The following is a 19,308-nucleotide window of genomic DNA, read 5'->3' as shown; positions in this document are numbered from 1 at the left end:
CAATAAGCATTGAAAACCTCACAGGGATGTACACAAAGAATTGAAGTCTCTGGTGAAGCAGGTATACAGAAATGACAGCACAGACCTGCACTGAGGCCACCATACAACTGTGCAACCAAAAAACCCAAAACCAAACCCACTGCCACTGAGTCAATTCCTACTCATTGTGACCCATCAATTCCGACTCATAGTGACCCAAAAGGACAGAGTAGAACTGCGCCATAGGGTTTCCAAGGCTGTAAATCTTTATTGAAGCAGACTGTCACATCCTTATCCTGCAGAGCAGCTGGTGGGTTCAAACCACCAACCTTTCAGCTAGCCGCCGAGCACTTTAACCACTGTGCCACCAGGGCTCCCTGCACCTGTGGAAAGTAGGGGCAGACAGCTGAGTGTGGTCATGGACAGAAGTTCAAGAAACAGGTTTAAGGCCGGAAAAGAAGTTTCAAAACAGTGTTATCATATAATCTCATTCGTTTCTCTTTTAACACACACATATTTGGAAAACCGGTAATAGTAGTGGTTACTGCCAGAGAGAAAGGTTTGGGGGATTGTGATTCAGGGAGGTTTTAACATTTCACTTTTTACCTTTTCATGTGATTTAAATATTTTACAATGAGCATGGATTCCTTTGGTAATTTAGAAATAGATTAAGTTTTAAGAGAATGACAATATTCCCCCAGAAAGAATGAAATCATTTGATATGTAGTAAAACAGAAATGATGCCCATGATAAATTATTAAGTGATAAAGCAACTTGCAGAACACCATACAAAGCATATAAAGTAATGGTTTAAAACAGTATATTTTTTTCCCATTAGTGGGAAAAAAAGTGCAGGTGTCTATGTTTATGTGTGTTTGTGTTTATTATGTGTACCCATAGAAGATTTTGGAATATACAAAAATAGTTTTCAGTGGTTACCTTCAGGAAGAGACATGGAGAAAGGCAACAGAAAAGGAAGGATTTGACTTAAAAAAAAATAGATTAAACAAGTTTCCCCTGTTCCCTAAAGGAAGGCCCGAGCAGCTGCCTCTCACCTGGCATGATGATCTCCGGGAAGCCCAGCTTCCTGGCCACCACAGTTGTCCTGTCCACCAGATGTGGATAGTCCTTGCGGATCTGAACAGTGTCACCCACCAGCATCTTCATGGTCACCCAGAGGCCTGGAAGGGAATGCTCATCATGAAGATCCAATTTCTTCAAAATATTCTCAGTATCGACCTCCTTCCCTCCCCTCAATCTCCCTTTCTGGAGGTAACAACTGGAAGCAGAGATACACACCTGGGGGAGGATGGAAGGTGGAAAGCAGAGGGCTCTGGAGTGAGACATCTCAGAGTTGGAATCCCACCTGCTACTTCTAGCAATGTCAGCTTGCATCAAACTATCCAGCCTCTCTAAAATCAGCTTTTGTAAAAAGGGGATGACGCCATCTACCTTGGAGTCCCCGAGTGGTGTGAAGGTTAATGTATTCAGCTACTGCCAAAAGGTCAGCAGTCTGAGTTTGCCCAGAGATGCCTCAGAATAAAGGTCTGGCCATCTACCGTCAAAAAATCAGCCATTGAAAACTTATGGTGCATAGTTCTACTCTAACACGCATGGGGTCACCAGAGTTAGAATCGACCTGATGGCAAATGCTTGGTTTTGCCATTTAATGCACAAGACTGCAAGAAGGATGAAATCAAGATAATACACAAAGTGCCTGACACATAGTAGATATTCAGGAAATGCCAATTCTTCTCTTGCTGCAGAACACTAGAACATGTCCCACATTGTTTCGGGTTTCCATCTCTATAGGTCACTTGTTCCCATTCTTTGCAAGCTCTGTCTGGAAGGAAAGCTGAGTTTCCCAGAGTTTAGGATTTTGCTCTGTTTGCTGAAGAACCAGTGGCTCCCAGCCCGCATCCAGCTCAGCCCATTCTGCCCACTGACACTGTACCTTGCCCTCCGCTGTCTCCCTTAGAGACTGTGACTTTGGCCAGCAGGGTGTGTAGGAAGTCATTCTCAGATGTTATCCTGAGAAGGAAAAGAAAGCACAAAATGCTCACGTGGTGCCCACATGGGGCCACCAACTTGTAGTTGCAGGTGCTCCAGGGAGTTCCCAGCCCACCACACCCCTTAGGTGAAAAGACAGCCTGCCTGTGTCTGCTCAGGGTATGTACATTGTCAAGAGGCACAGCTCTTGTCTTCACAAAACAACATGGCTCTGACATGGCTATGAGTAGAGCCCATTTTCTTACCCCATAGAAAGGCTCTTTAAAAAAAAGATTCCCAAGGCCTCAAAGTGTATACTTGCTCAGCAAAGGGGCAAAGTCTTTAGCTGTTCCTGTTAAGTCCTATCTACACATCTTAACCATTGTCACTGACCTCACTACCTACATCAAAACATCATCCTTCTTGGACTATTCCTGGGGTAATAAAATCATGACAAAGTTCTCAAATTGAGGGTTCTACTTTCTTGTAGATTCTTTTTTAGAGCAGGGAAAGGACATTTTACCTCCATCTCAGCCCTCTTCCCAAGTCATGGGTATTTCTACCCACAAGAATCAGGTTAAGATTCATTGTTATAGGCTCCTGATATGCTTCTTCTTCATAGCTTTGTGGGTCCTCTCACACCTGCAATTCATTCATTAACTTCTGTTGATTACCTGCTTAATTCCTGACCTAAACTATAAGCTCCATGAAGGTAGGGCCATGTCTGTCTGGTTCATCACTTTACCCCCCACACCTAGTACAGTGTCTACCACTCTGCCAGGCCTTCAATAAAATCTGTTGGATAAACAATATTTGATGGAAGAATGGGTGAAAAATTGGTTGGCACTGAGGCCATCATTCTCATCCCAACATCCTCTTGGGAGGCCCCATCTAGCTATCATCTGCTTAGGGAACCAGTTCACCCTGTGTGGTAGGAAGGATGTGGTTTAAGAGAATGGAAAGAAATGGGCAATCCCTTACGGGTGGAAAGGAATGAAGTGCTGCTTTTCTTCGTCACTCTCTGCTTTCCCCTTGATGATGTCCGTTATATCCATAACTAGACAGAGAAGAGAAAAGAATTAATGGTTTCAAGTTCCCTCCTCCCAAGAAGGGATGACAATGGGATGAGACTGTAGGGCAGGAGGCAGGATGGGATGTGACTGTAGGGCAGGAGGCAGGGCCAGGGATGCTTGGGGAGCAGGTAAGTCTAAAAAGGCAAGCAAGCCAGCATTGGACAATAACAGACAATGAGGGCTCGGAACATGAGTCACCTGGGCAAACCCCTCTGAGCAAAGCAGGCTGGGAAGTCAGCAGGCTAAGTAAACACGCAAGAGCCCAACGGTTCAGTGGAGGCCAAAAGGGAAGAGCCAGAGCAGTGGCTATGGAATTATGCAATTAGGTTTGGATTTCGCATGTATGTATTGAGTATCTACAGTACCTATAAACACAAGTTTAGTGACTCTCTGTAGGATCTGAGAATTTAATGAAATCCATCCCCTCTCTTTTCATAAGCATGTTCATATGCACAGATACCTAATTGCAGGATCCTTGAACCCTACAATTCCAGAGATCCTGGATCCTCTAAAGTTCCTCCACATATCAGCCACTGAAGGTAATAAAACCAAGGTGAAGAACTCCTGCACTGGAGTGGGATTATACAAGGGGAGAGATAGTGAGAAAACCTAGTCAAATAGAGTCAAAACTCTAGTAACATTTGATACCTCAAAGACTCCAAGCATTGCTCAGGAGACCATTAAAATTTCTGAGGTAATAATCAACCACTGACTGCATCTGGCTAGAGAAGGTAATTAGGGAACAAAGAGAAGTGGGAGAAATTGTTCTTTGATCTGGACCAGCATCCACTCTCTCTGATTAACAGGCCCTCTTGGCTCAGTGGTTTGAGTGGGACTATTTCCCTGTGGTGCCAGAGATGTTCACATGACCCGACCTGGCCAATCAGAGAATGGCATCCCTGCCCACAGGAAATGCTTTGGGGATGAGCACATGACCTACATTTAAGTTCCTGGGGCTTCTGCTGGAACTAATAGAAAAGAAGTACTCTTTGTACTGGGTTGCTAAGCTGGTAGAATGCAAACTAATTGGACAGTCAACTTATTGGATAGCCATCCTGAGAATAAGTTAGAAAGAGAACACTGGAGCTGAGAGAAGCAGAGATATAAATTTAAGTTCCTGGATCTAGCTATGCCTTCATGAGCAAAAAAAAAAATTTCTACATTTAGCCCATTTAGGTCATACTTCTGTGCCCTAAGGCCCAAAGAGTGCAGAGTATACCCAAGGACAAAGGCACACTTTGAGGTAAGGTTGGAGGGCCCTTGCTGCCCTAACAGAAGCATTATGATGCCAGAAGTGCCCCTCCTATGGAACCGGAACATTCTGGACTAGGAGGGGATTTCATGGATCAGCCAAGTCCAAGCTCCACATTTTTTATATAATGAAACAGAGGCCCTGGGGAAAATGCTTGCCTAAGATCACCTAGTAACTAGTGACAATGCCAGGTTAAGAACACCAGTTAAGTCAGCATAACTTCTTCTACTACTCCAATTTGTAAGCGTTGTCAGGGGACTAGATGGAGAGTTAGCTGGTCTGTGATTACAGAAAATCAGGGTATCCCAAAGCGAGGAATCTAAAACACTGGGCTTGGATATGGTATCTAAACCAAACCAAAACCAAACAAACCCACTGCTGTAGAGTCGATTCCGACTCATAGCAACCCTATAGGACAGAGTAGAACTGCCCCATAGAGTTTCCAAGGAGCACCTGGTGGATTGGAACTGCTGACCTTTTGGTTAGCAGCCATAGCACTTAACCACTATACCACCAGGGCTTCCATATGGTACCTAGGGATTATAAATGGTACAAGATTAAAAATCTATATTTTAATAAAAAGATGAAAACTTGGCATATCAAATTGATGTCTTCACAGATAATTAAATTGTCTTTTTAGAAAAAAAATGTACTTTAGTATAAATAAAGTGGTTTGATTAAAGGAAAATATATTAGGTCAATAATAGTGCAGGTGATACTCAAATATAACAACAACCATAAAGTGGGGCAGAATGACGAAGTCCCAGAAACCCTAAGAGAGAGGTGATGTGGAGGAAAGTGCAGAGCTGACACCCTTCTATGGCAGCATCCTTTGGGACTCGTCCTTGGGTCACATCCAGCCTCCAAATGTCCGCTTCCATCTGGAATTTAGATGTGTGGTGGGTGACTCATGCTGGGTAACTGCATTTCCTGTCCTGGATATTTTTTCTTTTTTTGTAAAATGATTTGCTCTTCATAATTAGATCCTGCCGTATTGTTCTTCCTTTTTCACAGCACCAGGGTGCAAAGGCACCAAACGCTCAGACTGAACCACACTCCCAGTGCTCTGCTTCCAGGCGTGGGGACTGCATTATTCCCCGCCTTTGTCATGAATCTGGACTTAGTCACCAATTATTTGTATTTAGGCACCAGAAATGTAGGTATTAGGGCCTGTCTGGCACGAATTTTTTTTTTTTTGGTAGGGTAGGGGAGAAGGGAAAAGGGAAACAAATAATCTTTAAAACCCAGCCATATCAAATGTGCACTCCAACAGAAGTTAATGGTGTACAGCGTGTCATTACCTGCCACCCCAAACGGCCGCCTCAGTCCTTGCGTGCATTTCTTTATATTTGTATCCTTAAGATCCATCTTTCCAACTCGGACAATTTGACAAATCAAGTAAATTTTATCCCTGTTGAGGTCTTTGTTTCCAAGGTCCTGTAGGCAGAAAATGGGCAGTTACAATGCAGTCATTATTACTTCTCCTAATTTCCTTTGAAGTTCACAGACCAACACATATAATGTACCGAATGAAAAAAGCAGAAAAGAAAAAGAAGACCTAGTAACAGTAATTTCTGGGGGATGTGCTTAGCCCTTATATACATGAATCAATCATATTATTAGTCCTGGAAGAGGTAGAAAACAAAGCTGTCACGTCCATGTCACAGATAAGAAAAGTGAGATTTAGAAAGGAAATTGAGTGATAGGAATCTGGTGTTCAATCCCAATTCTTCTACCTCAAACTAATAGGAAGAGATAGGGTGGAGGAGGAAAATCAGTTATATGGACATGTTGTGGATTGAACTGTATCCCCCCTAAATATGTGTTGGGATCCTATCCCCTCTACTCGTGGATATAATCCTATTCAGAGGTAGGTTTTTCTTTTTATGCTAACTGGATCATATCTAAGCAGGGTGGGTTCTAAATCTAATCACTTTTGAGTTTAAAAAGAGCAGATTAGACATGTATAGAGGAATACGGATGCCATGTGAGGATCATCTACAGGCCAAGGAACCAAGGAATGTCCAGGACTACCTTCAAGGAAGACCCTGATTAGACTTTTAGCCTCCTAAACTATGAGACAATAAATTTCTGTTCTTTAAAACCACTCACTTGCGGTATTTCTGTTACAGCAGCACTAGAGAGCTAAGACAGGGCAGGATTCCCGATATGTAAGCCGATGGTCTCATATGATCAAGAATAGCATTTGGTACAAATAACTCCAGAGGGAGCTCCTGGGTGGAACAAACAATTAAGTGCTCAACTAGCAGCCAAAAGGTTGGTGGTTTGAACCCATCCAGAGGTGCCTCAGAAGATAGGCCTGGTGATCTGCTTCCGAAAGGTCACAGCCTTGAAAACCCTATGGAACAGAGTTCTACCCTGCATACATGGGGTCACCATGAGTTGGAATCAACTTGACAGCAATTAACGACAACAACAAATAACTCCATTCAACTCACCATTACACACCACCTCTGAGAGAGAAGGCAAAGGAAGGGAAAAATTAATAACAGCATTTAACATGAGCACATCATTCACAGTTGAGTTGTTGGAGTACCAAACACCCCAAAAACTCAGAAGCATAATACAGGAGCAATTTGCTTCTAGTTTACACTACAGGTCTGATGCAGCTGGGTGGCGACTCTGCTCATCTGAAAGTTACTCTGAATGAAGCAAGATCTGTCTCCACAGGACGTGTACTTCCATGCCCCCAATGCAGGGGCGGGATCTTGAAAATTACTTACCCAAACCAAAACCAAACCCACTGCCTTTGAGTCGATTCCAACTCATAGTGACCCCATAGGACAAAGTACAATTGCCCCATAGAGTTTCCAAGGAGAGCCTGGTGGTTTTGAACTGCCAACCTTTACCTTTTGGTTAGCAGCTGTAGCACTTAACCACTAAGCAACCAGGGTTTCCTGCAAATTACTTACTAGCTCTTAAAGCTGCCATTCAGAAGAGACATGCATCACCTATGCTTGTATTTCATTGGCCAAAGCAAGTCAAATGGCCACACTTAGTGCGACAGGGACCTGCAATCCAGCTGTGTCCCCAGCCAGAAGAGAGCTGAACTGTCTGGTGAACAGCACTATGGTGTTAGGCTCTGTGGTAAGTGCCTCAGACATCATGTTATTTGATCTTTAACAACTCTCTGAAGTTGGTACTATTATTTCATCCTCTCCATTTTACAGATGGGGAAACAGACAAAGAGAAGATGTGGGGCTTCCCCAAGGCCATGGATCTGGCCCTTGAAAGCACTGGGCATCAAGCCCAGTCACTCTGACACCAAAGGCCACAAACAGAACTACCACGATATATCTGCCTCACCATCAGATAGGCACGCAAGAGGGAAAACCACCCTGAGTACCTCACCATCGGACTACCCTGCTCAAATTGAAAAGCTCCAGTGCCCTGGGATCCCCTGCCAGCTGGGATCATCTGGGGAAGGGACAATAAAGCATGCTGTTGACATCAGAGCAGGGACCCTTGGGTCTGCCCTCTCTAGGGAACAGTTGCTTGTCCTCCAAGCTAACCCCAATGAAGGAGCATGCACTGGGAACAGGCTATCAGCTCACATCAGAGCCTGAGGCCAGGCAGAGCATCTCACTGTGGCTGGTATGTTTGGGGGTGGGGGCTGTGCAGAGTCTCTGGGAGCAAGGCACTGTCAGGTACTTGGGGCTGTCCTCTTACCAGCTGGGGGACCAGGCGTCTGCTCCCCACTTCTCCAAGTCTCCCTGCTGGACAGGCAGAGAGGGGAGGGAAGGCAGGAGTGGGCTTTCTGGCTAAGAACGTCCCCCTCCACTCATTTGCAGCCCTGCTTTGTACCACAGGCAATTGAGTTTGAGACCCCAATTATCTCACATCCAGATGGTTGGAACAGCCTCTTCTCTGGCCTGCCTGACTCCTTCTGCCAATCCACCCTGAAATCTGCTGCAAAACTCATCTTCAGAGGCCACATTGATTTCTCTCCCCACCCCCCAACAACTTTAATAGCTATTTTCTACCCTATTAGTGCTAATTGTCCACGGCTGACGTGAAAGGTTCTAGACATAACATGTTTCCAGCTGTCCTATCCAACTGATTCCCCACTATTCTCTGAACATAAGTAGTCTATTTTTGTCACAAAGATTACTTTATTGTTCCACAAACACAGAATGCTCACTTTCAACAGAGGCCCTGGCACCTGTAAGCTTCCTTGATAAAGGCACCATGTCACCCCTCTTCTCTGAAAAGATTCTATTTGCACGAATGAAAATATCAGACATCTAAGAGATGCCTCATCAGAGACGCTCTGGCACTGGAGACTCTGGATATGTGACAGAAGCCACAGCGAATGCTTGAGCATAGGTTACTCTCTGGCGGGTGTGTAGACGGGCCACCCTTACTCAGAACTGTGCTTCAGTGTCTGGTGTCTCCCAATCATTTCTACTCTGACCTTATAAAAACTTAGCGTGTTGAGGAAACTCAGGCAGGATGCTTGAACTTAACAAGTGCCTCTTGATTTAGCGATTCATTACCAGTTGCCACTGAGTTGAGTCTGGCTCAAGAGACCCTATGTGTGTCAGAGAGGAACTGTGCTCCATAGGGTTTTAACGGCTGATTTTGCAGAAGTAGATCGCTGGGCATTTCTTCTGAGGCACTTCTGGGCAGACTTGAACCTTCGACCTTTCAGTTAGCAGTGAGCACATTAACTGTTTGCACTACCCAGGGACTCCTAGCAATTCATTAGCTTCCTTTTTTATTGTTTAGTAGTGTTTCCCCTGTGTTAGCAGCAACTCCCAAATTGGGGTAAGTCTTGTGGGACCACGTGGTATATACCAATTTCCTCATGTGGAGAGGAAACCAAGAGGGTGAACATTTGTAAAGCAGACGGAGTAGAAGTCAACCATCAGCCCGACCCATATGCCAGCTCCTCGGCTCATGGAGCTGGAAGTCGGCCCTCAAGAAGGAGGCTGGAAAGAACTGAAATCCAGAGCAGAGAGAAATAAGGCCAGCAAGGCTCATGCCTGCCAAGTCTTATCTCATCTCTAACTTAAACGTCATCTCGACACCCCACTGACAGTAAATCCCCAGTCCAATGCCATCACATCACCCTCTTCTAATGATCTGCATTGCGTGGATTGCTTTGTATCCTGACATTTCTCTTATTTATTCATTTGTTTATTATCTGAACCCCCTTCTGCCCACATACACACACCATGCCATGTGAGCAGGAACCTCATTAACTTATTCACTGCTAAATCCCCAGCCCCTAGCACAAATCTTACACATAGTAGGTACTCAGCAGATCATAAATAAGTGAGAGCACCATGAGCTGGAGATGACCTTCCTTGTCCCAAAATGACAACTTCCATCATCTCTACCTACAACCCATCTGTCAGTTTGTCACACTGTGGCAGCTTGTGTGCTGCTATGATGCTGGAAGCTATGCCACCAGTATTTCAAATACCAGCAGGGTCACCCATGATGGACAGGTTTCAGCAGTGCTTCCAGACAAAAATAGACTAGGAAGAAAGGCCTGGCAATCTACTTCTGAAAATTAGACAGTGAAAATCTTATGGCTCACAATAGAACACTGTCTGACTCACTTGCTTTGAACACATCATCAGGAGGGATTAATCATGGAGGAGGATATCATGCTTCGTGAAGCTGGCCAGTCAGGGTGAGGGAGATCCTCAGTGAGATGGACTGGCAAAATAGCCGCAATGAGGAACTCAAACATACTGGCAAGAGTGAAGATAATGAAGGACTGGGCAATGTTTTGTTCTGTTGTACATCAGGTCGCCATGAGTCAGAGTCGACTAAATGGGAGTTATCTATCTATCTCTATCATCTCAGCAGAGGGAAGCATCAGCCTATTGAGCCAGTCAAGTAACGGTCTCAAGTTCACTTGTCCTGGGAGGTAGAGGCGATGGGACAGACAGGATTCCATTAGGGCAAAATTACATTCTCATTAATACTGCGCAACACAAATTTACTGATGCCTTTTCCCTCATGTTTACATTATGAATTGGTTCTCTGCAAAATGAACCACTGATTGATTCCCTGTCCTTCTCCCTCTCATGAAACATCTGTCTCCTGGTTTAATCAGGAGGCCCCATGGGACTGTCCTATTTATCAAGAAAATAAATAGGCTCCTCCTTCTAACCAATAATAGATAAAGAGAATTGAAGCACATTTATATATGCCAAGAAAACTTAGTCTAAGCAATTAGGACCTATGATCTTATTCCATGCCTCTGGCCTATTTTTCAGTAAATAACAAACAAAATAAATCAGCTTCACTCCAATCTAATTGTGACATAAGACATTGCACTTAACGGGCTGTAACTAGAAAATGATTGTAGAGCAAGGTAGGTTAACCTAGCATGTCGGTCACTGCTGGATCAGGCCCACCAGTTTGGTCAATGCCCAAATACCTCCCTGGCTCCTCCTCTACAATTTCCCTTGATAATATAGGCAATGCAGTGGGAAATCTCATAAATGGTCTTCACCCAAAAGTAGGCTGCAGGCAACACCAATATCCTTAGGTTTCTTGAGGTCATCCACTTAACATCCTCTTGAAACCAGCTGTTGTTGAGTCAATACCATCCTATTGCGATCACGTGTCAAGAGTAGGGTTTTCAATGGCTGATTTTTCGGAAGTAGATCACCAGGCTTCTCTTCCGAGGCACTTCTAGTTGGACTCAAACCTCCAGCCTTTTGGTTAGCAACAGAGTGCATTAACTGTTTTCACTACCTAGGGATTCCCCTCTTAATACACCTTCATGGATACAAAACAAGGGAAGGGTCTCTTCAGGAAATTATAACCTTTTGTCCATCTTTCTATTATTTCTTTTATTCAGAGGCAAAAAGTCAGGTTCACTCTTAGCAATAAATCATCCAGGTAACAGTTGATTTCAATGTTTCCAAATATAAGTCTTCCCCAGTGAGTACTGGCAGTTAGAAAGATGATCCCAAGGACCTGTAAGATCTTTAGTCATCTATGACTCAATTATGTTCAGAATATTCAATTTGCCAAGGCCAGAAATGTTCTAGAAAGATCTCACTTTTTACTGATACATTGTAAAAAGGTTTTCAGAAAGGCCTGAACCAAAGAACAGGCCTCAGGTTAACCATGAATTAGCCAGAAAATCAAAATAGCTGCTGTAGCCAATTCACCCAGACATCGTTACTCAAAGAGGTTTGTGCTTGTTTATATAGCGCTCTGTGTGTGTTCTTTGTGTACAGATGAGTGTGTTAGAGAGAAAGGGATACTAAGAGAAGAAAGAGAGGATACGATGTTCTCTGTAAAAAGAAAAAAAACCAGGTGCCATCTAGTTGATTCCAACTCATGGCGACCTCATGTGTGTCAGAGTAGAACTGCGCTCCAAAGGGTTTTCAATGGCTGGTTTTTCAGAAGTAGATCGCCAGGGTGGACTTGAACCTTTAACCTTTCAGTTAGCAATCAAGCCTATTAACTGCCTGCACCACCAGTACCTTTTCCTTGTTTCTCCTCATAAAGCCCAGAATACAGTGCTGCCCCGAGGCCATGCTCTGTTCCTGATGGACCAATCAGCTCCATTTCCAAGTTCACATCTTCTGTAAACTTGGAACATGGCAACAAGAAGAGAGTGCGCACTCACCGTGAAGACCACTTTCAGATTGTTCAGCATCTCAATCTCCTTTGGAAAGCCCTTGCTGCCCCATCGCACCAGGTAGTTCTCACTGCGGGAAGAAGAGTAGGAACACATTACTCCTGGAGGTTGGTGCTCATTCAGGATCTATTCACTGGGTGTCTACTATATGCCTGACACCATACTTGCTGCTGGAGATACAGTAGTGTCTTAGAGATCATGGTCTCATCAGAGAGGCAGGCATTAGACAAGCAGTCACGCTGCACCAGAGGCACAGAATTTCCAACATATGCGTATGCACAACCTCTTACCTCCCCCATCTGCTAAGGAAATTCCAGCACAGCAGCTTAATATTTTGGAAGATCAGCTGCATTCTCCGTAGAGGTTATTGAGAGTGGTAGATGGAGGCGGAGTTTTTTAGTACATTTTACCGGACATTAAGAATGTATTCCTCTTACCATCCTATTCTATTTTCACATTTCTTTAAGAGACTGAGTAACGATTTGGGTTATTTTAAATTAACCTTGGGGTGTAGGACTATCTTTCTCTGAGTGGAATATTATGCTGTGTTGGGCCATATAGGGCCTCAGCCATTATCCAATATACACTTAAATGATTATTTGTGTGCAACTGTGACAAGTGCTGTAAAGGAAAAGTTTAGGACGTTGTGAGAATGTACAACAGAAGGGCCTGGCAAAGTCTGGATGGGAAAGTCTTTGCTGAGGAAATGACATGTAAATGAAACAGGTCAGGAAAAGAGGGCAGAAAAGCAAAATGTTTCAGGCAAAGCAAACCCACATGTAAAAGCCCTGAGGCAGGAAGGGACTTGATGCATCTAAGAAACTGATCCAAGAAGAAAGTGGTGAGAGAAAAATTAGAGGAAGAGGCCAGATCCTGTAAGGACGCCTTGTAAGATTTTGGACTTGATCTTATTAAAAACCGAAACCCACTGAAGGGTTGTACATGGGGCGGTCACATGATTCCTATGATTCCTACGTATGATTGTTTACTATCTCATATCTCCTAGCAACCATACACCACACTGTGTGGTTCATATGAGTCAGGTCTAGCCGTTCGAGAAAGATCGAGAAGTCTAGCACTTATTTAACTTTGAAGAAGCTTAGTGCAGTTTACTGAGTTGACTTATTAGGTATTCCATGTCACCTGGGAGCATATAGTTGGTGCTAAATAAATGCCCATGATCTTGAATCAGGGGGGGAAAAAAACGCAAAATAAAGCTCAAAAGCTGTATTAGCCTAAGAAGGCATGATAACAGAATCCAGCTGAGGTAAGGGGAATTGCCTTCTTTTTGGAGCTTCGTTCTCCCTGATGTCTTGTTCCTCTCTCTGCACTCACCCCTAGAAGATTAATGAGAATAGTCTGAGCAAAGTTCAGTGGGAAATGCATCTGATGAGGAAAAGGGCACATAGCCCTGGGTTAACCAACGTGTAAAATTCAATCAAGCCAAATGTACCTTTTTTTTTCTTTTTTCCCAGTAAGACCTAAAAGTTTTAGTGGTTAGAATTTACAGCAAACTAGCCACGAAGGCTCCATCCACAAAATTGTTCTGTTTTGTTAACCATTTCCCATTGGCTATTACTATACTGTGCACAGTGAGATGTCTGGGTGTTATCCAGGACTTTCCATCATATGTAGCAAGCCTCTTTGTGACGTAGCCTACAAGATCAAAACAGCAAGCACCAGCAGTTTTCTTCTATGGGAAATACAATCATAAATAAGAAAAGCAATTTAGAGGGCCGAGCTGGCCCCATCCATCCTTGCCCAGGAAGACCTGAGCAGTAGAATCTGAAGGCCGACCTGGTGACAACACGGGCCAGGCCTCCTCCAATGACACCCTCCTCAGGGGAGTGAGGAAGACTATTCTAACTCCTCCTCCAGCCCTTTGGTCATAGCCTCACCATTGGCCTGATGCCTGAGCTGCTTCTTTTGTTTTTCTGGCGAACATTTACTTAAATTTCCCAACCCAGACCTTTCCAGGAATCCACTGAGGATCTGAGCATGATTTACCCCAACACTGAAAGGTCCATTCCAACCAAATTCTCCCCAGCCCACATCTGAGCCATCCTGAGGATGCTTGAACTTGTCTGCTGTTCACTGTCTGTCAGCCCTGGCAAGGGCAGGTCAGACTGAAGATTTCTACGTAAAAGAGCGGCTATCCAGAATCAGACTGATACTCGGAGTGTTTCCAAACCTCCCTGCCCCTCTCCTGTGTCATGTCTCTTCTCTTCTACATTTTCTCCTCCTCCTTTTGGTTTCTGCCCTTCAGTTCCTCTTCCTCTTCGTCCCCTGAGGGCTGCTCTGTGTCTGGCACTCTCAGAGGCATCATTCAGGCATGCCCCACCGAGCACATCATCTGGTGCGGCACTTCAGGGAACAGAGCTGCCATCTCGCTGATCCATCGCCTCCCTCCACAAAGCTGAGTTCAGCCCATCCATCACTTAGATGGCCCAGGAGACCAGGCACCCCTGTCGATGCAGCCAGGGAAGCCCTCCTTATTCTAGAGAGGCAGGGAGAGTCCTGTGAATGCTTTCAGAATCTTTTTTTCCCAGGTGCCTTGGAAGCAGCTGATAGGAAACAGCGAGGGGTCTATGACATGCAAACCATTTCAAGGTGGGTTCTGTCTGAGGGACCAGGACCACTGACGCTCAGTGTCTACTGAGGCCTAGACAGGTGAATAAGGCTCAATTTTTAATATTGGCAATTTTCATTAGCCAAAAAAAAATAGATTTCCACCATAACAGTGCTGAAGCCCCAGCCAGAAGCCACCTGGGATATTAAATACAGCTCTTCCCTTGGCATCAGACTAACATGAGGACAAAGTTGGTCTTTGTAGTCAGGTGGACCTGGTATAAATCTCAGCTCTGCCATTTAATAAATACATGTGACTTTGGACTAGTCACTTTACTTCCCTGAGCCTCCTTTTCCTCACCCAAATGTCATGGAGTAATGAAGACTGAATGAGATCAAGTACTGACCTCAGTATAGTCTTCTTAGATGGACAGGCCCTCCATGTTTCATAAATGTCTCCAGAGGAACCATTATTTACTAAAAGACCACTATTCACTAGGGCATTGTATTTTATCTCATTTAATCATCATAACAACCTAGCCAGGAATGCATCACTGTTTCCATTTTCTCCATTGAAGTAGAGGGATCACTCTCTAGCTCCATTCTAATGGTTCAACTGGTGATCTCCCATATGGAACCATGTGTTGGTTTAAAATCCCACTAGAGAGATAGGCAGTAGTCACCTGGAAGCAAGGGTGGCAAGTCCTGGGAGAACAGGGATGGTAGACAGTACAACAAAGTCTTTTCCCTGGAAATTCCCAAAGGTGTTTTCCCTTTCTCCAGCTGAGGCACCAAGAAGTTCCCTCACTTCCTCCATTCCCAACAGAAATTAATAAAAGTAGTAATAATAAAGGCCTCTGCCACTTGGAACACAGGTACCATGTGCCAACCCCTGTGCTGAGTGATTCATGGGCTTTTTTCTCATTAAAGCCTAAAATACATTCCCCCATGAGTTTGGTGCTGATATCTTGCAGATGGAGAACTAAGACTTAAGAGAGATTGACAACCTGACCAAGGTTAACAGAGGGTAAATGGTGGTGGAGCCAGGACGGAAACCTAGGCAGACTGCAGAGTCTACACTTTTAACCTGTTGCTGCCCTGGAGGATCTGCAGTTTTCACCGTTCATTTCTCAACTCCCATTTTAAAAGCCAGTATTTTTACTCTATCCATTAAATGCTACCTGTCTGAGTCTTTCTATTTCTGGTTGTCTTTCAATAATCAAAACTTATTTCTCTAGAACCATATCCCCACTGTGGGAAAAACTTGGTGGCAAGTGGTATTTCCATCTGACTCCCAATAGGCCCGGCTTCTCTTCTGGGTAGGTATTTCTCCACAACAAGTGATGATGGAAAAGAATGATGTTCTGTGCTCTACTGACTCTAAATTGCCCAATATAGAGAGGTCCAGCAATAGGGAACACACTTACCTTATAACTATTTGCTTGTGGGGATCATAGAGTGACATGAAGAGCTCAGCATCTTCCCCAATTCTGCAGACGAAGTTTCTCACAAAGACATACAGGCTGTGGGTGGGGGAGGAGGAGATTCGAGAATACATTCCATAATCCAGCTGGTCTTTTGACTGAGAGGTGGAAGGAAGAAGGGAAGGAGGTGGAGAAAGTTAGCCCAACATCACTTAGGACAACTGAGAGATGGCACAGGATATTGGGAGTCATGATTTCAAGCCCAACGACTTTGGCATTACACCCAGTTCTATCACCAAAATTTTCTTTATCTTAGCCAAGTCACCTTGCTTATCTTGGCCTTGACTTTCTCATCTGGGAAAGCACCATCACTAACCTAGTTTTCCTCAAAAAGTTGGTGTCATAAAAGCATACACACACAAAAAAAATTGATAAAAAAGACTTCATCAAAACAGAAACATCTGCTCTTTAAAAGACAGAGTAAAGAAAATGAAGAGGCAAGCCACAGGCTGGGAAAATATATTTGCAAAGTATATATCTAATAAAGCATTTGTATCCAGAGTATGCAAATAACTCTTACAACTTAAAAATAAGAAAAACAACACAATTAAAAACGGGCAAAATGTATGAACAGACACATCACAAAATAAGACACAAACTGGCAGTAAGCACACGTACACATGCTCAACATCACTAGTCATCAGGGAGATTAAAACTAAAATTAAAACCACAATGAGATATCACTACAGACCCATTAGATTGACTAAAGTTAACAAGATTGACAATACCAAGTGTTGACAAGAATACAGAGCAACTGGAAGACTCATATATTGCTGATGGGAACACAAAATAGTATAGCCATTTTGAGAAAAATTTATGGCAGTATCTTAAAAGTTAAACGCACTGTTATCATATGACCCAACAATCCCACTGCTAGGTATTAAAAAAAAAAAAAAAAGGTATTACCCCCCCAAAAAAGAAGGAAACATGTCCACATAAAGCTTTATATGCGACTGTTCATTGTTTATAATTGGCCCAAATTGAAAACAACCCAAATGTCCATCAATTGGGCATACTATGGAATACTAACTTGGCAATAAAAACGAACAAAATATTGATATACACAACAACATGAATCTCAAAAACATCATGTTGCATGAGAGATGTCAAACACAAAAGACTAATACTATATGATTCAACTTATCTGAAGCTCTACGAAAGACAAACCTATACTACAGAAAGCAAATCAGGGGTTGTTTGGCTGGGGATCAGAAGAAGGGGTTGACTGTAAAGGGACACAAAGAAACTTTTAGGGTGATAGAACTGTTCTGTATCTTGATTGTGATGGGCTTTATCAAATACTACATATTACTAACATTCATCAGACTGTAGACTTAAAATGAGTGAATTTCATTGCGTGAAAATTAAACCTAAATAAAGCTAAAGATAAAGCTGCTGTCAAATAAAACACAGCAGCTAACGTGACTTTGGGAGCTCCTGGGTGGTGCAAATGGTTAACGCATTCAGCTGCTAAAAGAAAGGTTGGGGATTCAAGTCTACCCAGAGGCACCTTGAAAGAAAGGCCTGGCAATCAACTTCTGAAAAAATCAGCCATTGAAAACCCTATGGAGCACAATTCTACTCTGACGCACATGAAGTTGCCATGAGTTGGAACTGATCTGAAGGCAACTGGTTTTTCACTGGATAATGTGATTTTAAAAAATATAAAGCAGATTACGTTAATCTTTCCTTAAAATGAATCCACTTGACAGCAGTGGGTTTGGTTTAGTGTGGGTTCCTTAAAATCCTTTGGTGGCTTCCAACCATAGTTGGAATAAAATCTTAACTCTTTGTCACGACCCTTCAGGTCCCAGAGTGCCAGCTCCTGCTCTCTTTGCAAATCATTGCCTGCACTCCCCACTGCTCTCTGTGCCCATCCACAGTTCTATTCCTTGAACATCCAAAACCTGGTCCTATACTCTGTCTAAACACCTCTCCCCGGATCTTCCCATGCCTGCCACCTTCACATTATCCAGGTGTCAGCTCATATGTCACTCCTTAGAGTGACCCTTCTTGACTGTGCATTTGGAAACCAAACCAAACCAGTTGCCATTGAGACGATTCCTACACATGACAATGCCTTATGAGTCAGAGTAGAACTGTGCTCCATAGGGTTTTCGATGGCTGATTTTTCAGCAGTAGATTGCCAGGCCTTTCTTCCAAGGCACCTTTGGGTGGACTTGAACCCCCAACCTTTCTGTTAGCAGCTGAGCCCTTAATCATTTTCACCACCCAGGGACACTGTGCCTTTTAAAGTAGCCCCTTAAGTCACGCTGATTAACATAACCTAGTTTATTGCCTTTTGGGAATTTATTGCCATCTGGAATTAACTTGTTTGTTGATATATTTACCTTTTTAACTGCCTTTCTTCTTTTCTCTCTAGAATATAAATGCTCCATGAGAAGAGGTAACTTCCCTGGCATTTAACTACCTGTGGGTGGATGTTGAATGAATTAACAAATCTAAGTGCAAAAACACAATAAAATGAATGTGGTTACCGATCATTTCAGGTCATAGGACAGATGGCTCCATGAATAATATACAGTCTGGTTAATTATCCTATTATTTTAAGTTAATGATGTGCTAAATGCCTGTCTTGCTTGGCCAAATCCTATATAACAAAGCTCACCAGTTCTTCCTTGATACGCTCTGTGATTTTTTCAGTTGCTTCCTCATGTGCATGGAACAAGCTGATGACACTGGTATTATCAGGGTCCAAGATATTTCCATCTTCATCCCGGACAATCAGATCCAGCTCAAGGATTCTGAAAAGCAAACACTGGAGGTGAAGATAAATCGGGGGGTGCTGAAGTCTTGAGGACCTTGTGAGAAGTTTTTACCAGTAAGTTCAACTAATCTCTGAGGACTGTATGCTCCCACAGATAAGCACTACATTGATACTCGCATATACAGCCAGGGAAGTACACATGGGTTTAGTGCAGCCACTCTGGAAGGTTCTGTGACAGCATCTATTAAAATTTTTAAAAATGTGTATGTCCTTGACATTGACCCTACAGAAACATCTCACACTTAAATAATGACGTGTGTTGCAGCGTTGTTTGCATTAGCAAAGCATTGGGGGAAAAATGTCTGTCAAAAGGGAAATGGCTAAATAAACTTTGAATACCATGAAACAGTTTTAAAAATGTATCATTATGTTTAATGACATATTTCAGTGAAAAAAATCAAGTATAGAAACATGCATACAGTATATTTTATGTAAAAAAAAAAGCAAACAAAAGCCAAGCCAGGTATATTATTAGGGTGCTTGTGGTGCAGTGGTTAAGCACTCAGCTGCTAATCAGAAAGTTGGCAGTTCAAACCCAC

The 19,308-nt window shown here is 43.3% G+C and overlaps 1 protein-coding gene across 3 annotated transcripts in view; it reads right to left on the bottom strand.

Moving 5' to 3' along the window:
* DOCK2 (dedicator of cytokinesis 2) overlaps nt 1-19,308 on the bottom strand; it is a 558,619-nt gene that overhangs the window by 492,701 nt on the left and 46,610 nt on the right. For all 3 annotated transcript variants that reach the window (XM_010592406.3, XM_064279098.1, XM_023551366.2), the window contains 7 exons: nt 18,611-18,746; nt 15,925-16,079; nt 11,918-11,999; nt 5,595-5,730; nt 2,950-3,025; nt 1,934-2,010; nt 1,035-1,160 (listed from right to left, as the gene is read on the bottom strand). In XM_010592406.3, coding sequence (XP_010590708.1) covers nt 1,035-1,160; nt 1,934-2,010; nt 2,950-3,025; nt 5,595-5,730; nt 11,918-11,999; nt 15,925-16,079; nt 18,611-18,746 — 788 coding nt within the window. The remainder of the gene's footprint in view (nt 1-1,034; nt 1,161-1,933; nt 2,011-2,949; nt 3,026-5,594; nt 5,731-11,917; nt 12,000-15,924; nt 16,080-18,610; nt 18,747-19,308) is intronic.

Source organism: Loxodonta africana, chromosome 2 (assembly GCF_030014295.1).
Source record: "Loxodonta africana isolate mLoxAfr1 chromosome 2, mLoxAfr1.hap2, whole genome shotgun sequence".
In the NCBI taxonomy this organism is placed as follows: Eukaryota; Metazoa; Chordata; class Mammalia; order Proboscidea; family Elephantidae; genus Loxodonta; species Loxodonta africana.
Note: the sequence above shows the minus strand (reverse complement) of the source record. Positions and strands in the feature narration are given on the sequence as shown.